Here is a 9,483-nt window from a genome sequence, read left to right as displayed (position 1 = left end):
CCCCCCCCCCCCCCCCCCCCCCCCCCCCCCCCCCCCCAAAAAAACCGGGGGGGGGGGGGGGAAGAAGACATAACAACTACAATTCCTTGAAGTTGATACGACAAGCAAACAGAAAGGACATTGTTGGGAGGGAGGGGGGAGAGGGAGGTGGGAGGGAGGTTTCGGTAATGGGCCACAATAATCACCCACATTGTATATGGCAAAATAAAATTAAGAAAAAAGAAAAAAAAAAGTGACAAACATTCCTCTACGGCTTTGGAATTAAGATACACTCACTCCTCCCTTCAAGCAGTACTCACTTTTCCTGCACTTTTTGAACAAAACCATCCTTCTTTCCCTTGCTAACATAACTGTTCTTAAAGCCCCAAATCACTTCCTTCTTCTAAGAAGCCTTCCTAGATCAGCCCTACTTGCTGCCATCTCTTTTTCCCTCTGAAATTGTTGAGAATCACACAAATACCTTACATCTGATCATTCACATTAGCCATGTATTTATTAACTTACACTTAAGGCAGACTGTCTGCCTCAATGTCAGATACCATATCCTGAGAATAACACTTAATATTTATTAATTTGATAATGCATTTGCTTCAAGTAAATTCCAGTAATTTCATCACTATTTTCCATTGTAAAATTAGAAAAAAAAATAGGCTACAAAAACTTTGACATATATAATCATAGAAGCAACACTCATATTAAAAGCACGTAATTCATGACTTAAATACCAATAATACTTAGAATGAACACTGTCTACTTAAACAATTAGCTAATTACATGCCATTATGTATTTGTAGCACACAACATTTTACATCAGTATTATTATGGTCATCACACATTGTTCTATATATTGGGTTGCTTATTGTTTCATGTGTGGGTGTCAAATCATACACATTTGGCTGAATCAAGGGACCACTCTTACCATAAACCAGAGCCCCTGCCAAATCTCATTAGGCTTATCCAGTGTCTCTGGCCTTCCTGGTGTTCTCCTGCTTCAGGGTCTTTTTTTTTTTTTTTCCCCTTTTTGTCGTGACCGGCAACAGATCGCAACCCTCAGTGTCGCGCCCGGACCGGACCGGGACGGCAACGCGATCGCAACCCTCGGTGTTGCTCCCGCATCTTGCTCAGCCAGTGAGCGGCCGGTCTGTATGTGGGATCCGAACCCTCGGTGGGAGCGCCACCGGGCCGGCCCCCTGCTTCAGGGTCTTTATACAGCCATTTCCTCCCGCTCTTCTCTCCATCTACTCAAGTTGTGCCCATCCTGTAACACTCAGCCCAAACCAATTCTTCAATAAAACTCATCCTTAATTTTAGAGAAATTTATAAAACTTGTTATACACTTAGCACTTTTTCCCTGGAATCCTTTCCACAACTGAAATTAAATAATTGTTTAAGGGCCTGCCCGGTGGCGCACTGCTACAGTGCGCTGCTTGGGGGTGCGGCGGCGCTCCCGCCAAGGGTTCAGATCCCACATACAGACCAGCCGCTCACTGGCTGAGCAAGGGGCGGGCGCAACACCGAGGGTTGCGATCCCATTGCCGGTCACGAAAAAAGACAAAAAGGGAAAAAAATAAAAAATAAAAATAAAAATATAAAAAATTGTTTAAAATCCATCATAGACAGACTTCTAAGATGGCTTTTTGCACAGACTTTTGTGCAATACCCTCCCTTTGAGTGTGGGCTGGACCGAGTGACTTGCTTCTAACAATAGAATATAACAGAAGAGATGGAATAATTTACCATATTGTCATTTTAAAAATAAAATCTAAAAAGTAACAAGGTGCCACTTTTTTGATTAGGTTATAAACGACCGCGTCTTTGGTTTTGTTAGCAGACTCTCCTCTTGCTGGCTCTCATGAAGGCAGCTGCCAAGTTGGGGAGGCCCACGTGGCAAGGAACTGAGGATAACCTCCAACCAACAGCCTGTAAGGACCACGGCCTTCAGTTCAACAACCTCCAGGAACTGAATCCTGTCACAACTGAATGAGCTTGGCAGCGAATCCTGCTCATTGACATTTGAGATAGCCCCATCTTGACTGCAGCCTTGTGAAAAGACCCTGAAGCTGAGGACCCAAATAAGCCATACCTGAATTCACAGAAAATGTGAGATAATAAATGTGTGCGTGTTTTAGCCTCTAAATTTTGGGGTAATTTCTTATGCAGCAGATAGTGTATATTAGCTATCTATACACTATCTGCCCCCACAAAGCTCCACAGTGTCTTATTCTCCTACCCCTTTGCTTCAGCACAGAGCTTTGCAGTTAATAGATGTAAGTGTATTTCTGACTGAATTAATGAGCAATAGCTTATTAAATTATGTCAAATTCTAAGTGATAAGAAAGAAAAGTTAATTGCTCGATTGCTCATATATTCAAAATGTCAGGGTTCAATTGAACAAAATTCATTATTTTCTCCCAATGCATCTCACTCTTGCCCTTGTTCAGTAACCAAAAAGCAAAGTTCAAAGTCCCACAAAACTCACAATTACAAAAACGAACCAAAAAACTACACACACAAGAGCAACGAAAATCTGGTACAGAAAGGTATATCCAGTCCAGCAGGTATTTAAATATGTATAAAATACTGTATTCCAAAAAATCAAAGCAGATTTAGAGAGATAAATCTTGGAAAGGTTCATTCTATATGTTCTGAAAAACACGGATCTGGCCAGGAAACTTGACTTTAAGAAAAATTGTAAAGGAAATCTTAAAAAAAGAAAAGAAAAGAAATCCAGGAGAACAGCTAGAAACATGCTTAAAACCTACCCACTGTTTAATTCTCCAGGAAATAATACCTGATCCAAAACTAGTAGGGTTGGGAACCCACAATCTCTGCAGCAATATAAATTGGCAACTACTGACAAGCATATGGGCTTTCCCAGGTCTCCCATTTGATTTCACAGTAACTAGATGAAGTAGCACGGTATGATTCCCATTTAGCAGAGGCGGAGACTGAGAGAGGTGCCCAAGTCCCAGTGCTAATAAACGGCAGCGACGAGACAGACCGCTGCTTCTCGGGCTCAGTTTGGCATGTGCATAAGGAGAGCCTCGCCCCACCTGGAAGAAAAATTTTGGCTCGGTGTGAACATCGGGGAAACCTAAGGCATCGCAGCCTCAAGGCCGTGCTAGATCGACCTCGCCTCCTGCAACTTTTTAAGGATCTCTCTCAAATATTTAAGGACAAGCCCCTCACGGCGCGCGGGGAACCGCTGCGGTGAGTCCTGCTGCCCGGCGCGGAGGTCCGACCCGGGCTCTCCTCTCCCGCACCTCAAGCTACCGGAGCCGACTCACCTCCGGAGCAGCAAGCCACGGAGCTTGAAGGCGGAGAGCGCCCGGCTCCGCACCCGCTCTGGCGCCATGTTCGCGATTTGGCGCCACCGCCGCGGCTCCGCCCCTTCCTGAGCGCGCCCCACCTTCTCACCGCCCCCTCCCGGGCGGACCCCGCCCCAACTCCTCCCCTTCCCAGTCGCGCCCCGCCCCAGCTCCGCCCCCCGGCTCCGAGAGCACTTGGACTTGACGGCCCCTGCTAGATCCGTAGGACTGGGTGGAGGCTCCTCCGGTCTAGCGGGCAGCGGCCCCAGGCTCTGTAGGCTGGAAGTGGGGACCACCCTGCACTCCTCTGCTGCCCGGAGACAGAAGGGCAAGAGCATCTTTCCACGCTGTCCTCCCGGGCGGCCCCCGCCCCAACTCCTCCCCTTCCCAGTCGCGCCCCGCCCCAGCTCCGCCCCCCGGCTCCGAGAGCACTTGGACTTGACGGCCCCTGCTAGATCCGTAGGACTGGGTGGAGGCTCCTCCGGTCTAGCGGGCAGCGGCCCCAGGCTCTGTAGGCTGGAAGTGGGGACCACCCTGCACTCCTCTGCTGCCCGGAGACAGAAGGGCAAGAGCATCTTTCCACGCTGTCCGGTAGGGAATGTACTTCCCTTATCCCAAGTGCATTATTGAGCCACTCAGCGCTCTCGCAGCTGCCCTCGACCTTCAGTGACCCCGGCCGGGCTTCCCGGACCCAACATCCCTTTCCTTCCGAGGCCGTGAGTGCCGCTGGGGATAACACGGTGGCTGCAGAGGTGTGGCTACTCATGTTCCCTACTTAATACAGGCCTTGGAAATATTCTCTGTCGCCACTCGGTTTTCCCCGACGTTTACCCAGAAGCTGTTAAAAATTTCCATCACTCCCACCTACCTCACTTTTTATTTGTTGGCTTCCTATGTGCCATGCAGTCACAGGTATTTTTAAATGTATTAATTGATGTGTTGTTCACAACAGCAGAACGAGCTTTTTCTTCCACACGGCCTCTTTTTACAGATTAGAAAACTGAGACACAAAGATGGTAAATGGTTCACTCAAGATGAACCGTCCAATAAGTGGGTGGAGCCATGATTTGAACTCAGTTATTCTGATTCCAACAAGTTCCGTCTGCCACACTTCAAAGTGTTTGCTCCAATGAGTTGAATAAACCACGGAGTCCTTAAAAGTGAACATGCAGCCTTATAAAACATGAGGATGATTTCTAAGTACCGAAATAAAGTGTCCTTCATGGTATACGGTTAAGTTAAAAAAAAAAAAAAAAAGAAGCAGAGTAAAGGAGGGGAAATAAGAATATATATACATATTTACTTGTTTTTGCTTTAAAAAAAACAACTCTGAAAGGTTAAACTAGATGCTAAAAAAAAACTGTAAAGGGATAATGGGATAGGGATGGAAGTAAAACCTTTCTTTTATAGTGAGACTTTCAACTCATGTGTATGTTTTACATATTTTAAAAAAAGAAAAAAGTAAACTTAAAAATCGAAAGCTTAGCTTACTTGGGAGTGCATGATGCTGATAACACCAAGGTCAAGGGTTTGGATCCCCTTACCAGCCAGAGGCCAAGAAAAAAAAAATCAAAAATTGAAATCATACTAAAACCAGTACGTCTAACTGTACATTAAATTGGTAACAGAAAATCACAGAAAAAAGTGACTTTTGAACACAGTTCTCTGTATATTTTTACTGCAATATCTTCCAAAGACAAAAAATCTGCAAAGAAAATTTAAGCTTTTATGTAAGAAAGGATAGAAAATAATAGAAAGACATAAAGTCGATTCTTATTAATTATGATAGTTATGTTCCATGAAGTAGTCACCAACAATAAGTTAGTGAATAGTGAATACTGAACCACTGCTGGTAAGAGAAATATTGGGTTAGGTTCCCGTGAGCCGCTAGTCACAACATTTCATCAACTGATCAATACATCACTTTGTTTTATACATGTTTCCAATTAAAGACATTTTTAATATATGGATTCATTAATATTGAATTCAGGGGCAACATCACTACAAGTAAAAGTCATGCTGGAAGGAATCTTACCTATTACGTGTATTTTTTCCAGAAGGCACACCACAACCTTCCTGTGCCTTAAAACAATAGACAACACTTCAGCACTATGCTTGGAGGCCAATTTAAACAAAATCACCAACAAAAATGCAGAAAACATGGCACTAAATACCCCACGAAAGGTACGCTTGTTTATAGTATGACATGAAACAAGAAGGCAGTGTCACCTTGTTCAGCCTCAGCTGGGAATGTGCATGATAGGCAACACAATTTTTTGCTGCTCTGCACATGTCCTCAAATGACCATGAAAGCCCCCAGTATTGATCTGGGAGTTACAAATAAATTTTAGTGAATAGATGAATTCTTAAATATGGAATGCACAAATAATGAGGATCAACTGTATTTGCTTAACCACTAGAAGGATAAACAAGGAACAAATGGTTACCTATGCGCAGGAAAGTGGAGGGAATAGGGATATAAAATGCTAAAATTATTAGGTAAAGTGTTTCAGGAACAGGATATTTGCACAGTCCCAAACTAAAGTCAGAGATAAAACACTGACCTTAGTTTTGGACTTGTTGACTTTAAGTTGGATGTGGAGCATATATGTGGAGATGTCCAGGAGGTAGACAGGTATGTAAGTCTGGACTCATTACCAGTTTGTCTTGGAGAGGAAGATATTGGAGTCATTATTGTATAGACAAGTTTGTGGGAGCCCTGGCATGGATAGATTTACTGAAGAGCGTATGCGGAGTGAGAAGACTAGAGGGCCCTGGGAATACAAATATTTCAGTGGAAGAAAGAAGGAAAGAAGATGAGAAGAATCAACCAGAGCAATGGACAACCAGGAAAGAGGCTGGTTTAAGCATGTTTAACAGGGTCAGAGACTTTGGAGAAATCAAGTAAGATGAGGACTGAGAACTTACCATTGGATTGGGCAATTAAAAGGACCTTAATGAAACACAATGACGTACCAGTTTACTTTCACTAGAATGGATAAAAAGACTGAAACCACCAAATATGGATAAGGATACAGAAAAACTAGAATGGTTAAAACATTGCTGACATGAGTAAAAATGGGAAAATGTTTGGTAGTTTCTTATTATACCTAAATGTTATAAGGTAGAAATACATATATGTGTGTGTGTGTATATATATGTATGTACTACATGACCCAGACATTTTACTTCTAAGAATTTACCCAAGAAAATTAAAATATATATCCACAAAGTGACTTACATGAGTAAAGACAAACAGTGGAAAGACCCCAAGTTTCCATTATTAAGTGAATGGATAAACAAATTGTGTATATTCAGTGATACGCTTCTCAGAAACAAAAAGGAACACAATCTACCGATACATGTTGAAACAACATAGATGAAATTAATATACATTATATTAGTGAAAGAAACCAGATACAAGAGTACATGCCAAGAGATTTAATTCATATAAAATTCAAGATAGACAAAACCAATCTATGGCAATAGAAATCAGAAAAGTGGTTATTTGGGGGTAGGGAGATGGAATTGATGGAAAGGAGTACAAAGGAATATTCTGGTCAGTGTTTCATCTCTGCTAAGAATAGCACCACTATCTTCCAGGGCCCAAGTCAAAAAATTGAAATCACCTTGATTTCATCTCCTCTCTTTCTCCACAAGACAAATCTGATAAAAGCTATGGATCCTTTCCTCTTTGAAAACTAGGTAAGAGCTACAGATCTCCTCTTCGAGGAAAAAAAAAAAAAAAAGTGGGAGAGCACACACATACATTTTACTTATAGGTTCTAAAGCCTTTCTATGGAGTTCAGAGTATATCTTGTTGATTCTGTCTCCTTAACATTCGTATATCCATCTGTTACCTTCATCTCTATAGTTATAGCCTTTGGTTCAGAATTTCATCTTCTTTAGATGAATATGTTTTCGGATGAATATATACCATAATACATTCAGTCCAAGGGACTTAGTAAGCACCTAATAATGGGCAGGTGCTGTGCTTGATGCTATGGCTATATCACTGAACAAGAAACACAATATCTCTGTTCTCATGGAGCTTAAAATACATCAAGGAATATAATAACTATAGGTACCATAAGTGTGTTATAAAGTTTAGGGTGCTATGAGGGCATATAACAAGTGGATCTAATTTAGTGAAGATTAAAGAGAACGTGATGGTTAAGCTGAAGAATGAATAGGCATTATCTAGGTAAAGCAAGTCTGATATACATTATAAGAAAAAGGAAGAAAAATTGATATTTAAAATGACACTTGGACTGCTATCTTTAGCAATATGGCAGTCTAGATATTTTTAACAACCCTTGTTCTAAAAATACTAATAAAATTTTCATCAAACATAAAAACCAATGTTAAAAATTTATCAACAGGCTAGCAAAAGAAGTAAAGAATACATGAAGAAAAAAAAAAGCAGGAAAAAATGTATTATTAAAAATGGCAAATCCGAAGGTAAACAAAGCACAAAAATCTAGGCTTTCCCTTGAGATCATTTGCCAAAATACTGAAACTGCATTTATTTTTACACCACCTCCAGGAGTGCAGGCAATAGGAGACAAAGCATAGAGGCTACCCAAGGTATGTAATCTCATAGAAAATCCCTTGCATAAAGCTGAAATTCCAAAGGGCTTCACAGAGAAACTATTTCTAACCTATTAGCAAAATCCCAAGTTTAACAGTCACTGTCATACATTGCTGGTGATGATAAAACTCCTATGAAGGGAAATTCAGCAACATCTAACAAAATTACATATGCATTTATCCTCTGACACAGCAAACCCATTTCTAGAACTCTACCCCAAAGACATATTTGTAAAAATACAAAATAACACAGGTATAACGCTATTCATTGCAGCATTATTTGTGATAGCAAAAAAAGTGGAAATAACCTATAACGCCCATCAATAAGTACTTGATTGAATAAACTATGACAGTACTGTGAAGTACTGTGGAGTACTGTGAAGCTGTAAAAAGGACTGAAGAAGACTGCTGTACACTGATATAGAATGATGTATTGTTAAGTGAAAACAGGAAGTTACAGAATGGTGTATGTAATATGCTTCCTTTTGTGTAAGAAAAGGGGAAAATATTTGTGTGTATGGTTACCTACTTAGAAAGAAACAATGGAGGGCCGGCCAGGTGGCGCACTGGAGAGTGCGCTGCTTGGGAGCGTGGCGGCGCTCCCTTCGAGGGTTCAGATCCAATGTGGAGACCGGTTCCCGCTCACTGGCTGAGCGCGGTGCGGATGCAGCACCGAGGGTTGCGATCCCGTTACCGGTCAGTAAAAAAGACAAAAAGGAATAAAAAAAAAAAAAAAGAAAGAAAGAAAGAAACAATGGAAAGTATCACTAAAGTGCACCAGACTTAAGTGCCTTCTAATGTGATGCAGTATTAAGTATGCTTGAAAAAAACTGAACCAGAATCTTAAAGCCTTTAGATGTAGCTTCCAGTCTAAAATAAATATGGGGGATGGATGCACAAGGTAATGAAAAAGCACACTGAAGAAGCAATCAGAAAAACTCAGAATGTGGGACAGCTATAGGAAAATAAGAATATTAACCCATTTAACAAATCAATGGCATAAGACAGAAGAAAGAGAAACTATTCTAGATTAACAAAGACATTTTTTAAAAAAACCTTAAACCAAATACAGTGCTGGACAAACCAACCATAGAAAGACATTTTGAGAGAATCAAGGAATCTGTGGCTATGCACTGAATACCGCGTGAGGCTGTGCACCCCAAACAACACAACCCCAGGTGAATGCCTGCGCGTGGCACCCTCCGGCGAGGCCTAGGCCCTTTCTCACTGCTAAGGGCCAAAGCATCCCCCGCTGGCCACGTCGCCCTTGGCTCGGCTCCTCGAGCGGGCGGCGGGATGGCGCAGACGCACTGGTTCCGCCTTCCCACCAATCTCGACCCTCGGCGAGTTCCGTTCGTGCGTGGAAGAGTCGAGACGGGAAGAGAGGCCGCGCGGTGGGCTCGGGCTGAGGCGCGCGGAGCGGTGGGCCGGCGACCGCGGCGATGGCCGACTCGCAGCTGTTCTGCGTGGCGGAGGAGCGCAGCGGCCACTGCGCCGTGGTGGACGGAAACTTCCTCTACGTGTGGGGGGGCTACGTGGTAAGGGGAAGAGGCGGGACGGGGCGGACTCGGCCCGAGCGGACGCC

General features: G+C 42.7%; 2 protein-coding genes across 4 annotated transcripts in view; one reads left to right on the top strand and one right to left on the bottom strand.

Annotated features, from left to right (window-relative positions):
• Window positions 1-3,355, bottom strand: part of POLE2 (polymerase (DNA directed), epsilon 2, accessory subunit) — a 29,582-nt gene extending 26,227 nt beyond the window's left edge. The window contains exons 1-2 of the mRNA XM_008567194.1: window positions 3,288-3,355; window positions 1,907-2,060 (exon numbers count right to left, since the gene is read on the bottom strand). Of these exons, the coding sequence (XP_008565416.1) occupies window positions 1,907-2,060; window positions 3,288-3,355 (222 nt within the window). The remainder of the gene's footprint in view (window positions 1-1,906; window positions 2,061-3,287) is intronic.
• Window positions 3,356-9,171: 5,816 nt separating this feature from the next.
• KLHDC1 (kelch domain containing 1) overlaps window positions 9,172-9,483 on the top strand; it is a 66,295-nt gene continuing 65,983 nt past the window's right edge. For 2 of the 3 annotated variants that reach the window (XM_008567182.1, XM_008567184.1), the window contains exon 1: window positions 9,172-9,436. In XM_008567182.1, the coding sequence (XP_008565404.1) occupies window positions 9,195-9,436 (242 nt within the window). In that variant the 5' untranslated portion in view covers window positions 9,172-9,194. The remainder of the gene's footprint in view (window positions 9,437-9,483) is intronic. The other variant, XM_008567183.1, reaches the window with a different exon arrangement.

The sequence above is a fragment of the Galeopterus variegatus genome, unplaced genomic scaffold (assembly GCF_000696425.1).
Source record: "Galeopterus variegatus unplaced genomic scaffold, G_variegatus-3.0.2 Scaffold302, whole genome shotgun sequence".
Classification (NCBI taxonomy): Eukaryota; Metazoa; Chordata; class Mammalia; order Dermoptera; family Cynocephalidae; genus Galeopterus; species Galeopterus variegatus.
The sequence above is the reverse complement of the archived record's forward strand: the minus strand, read 5'-3'. Positions and strand labels throughout refer to the sequence as shown.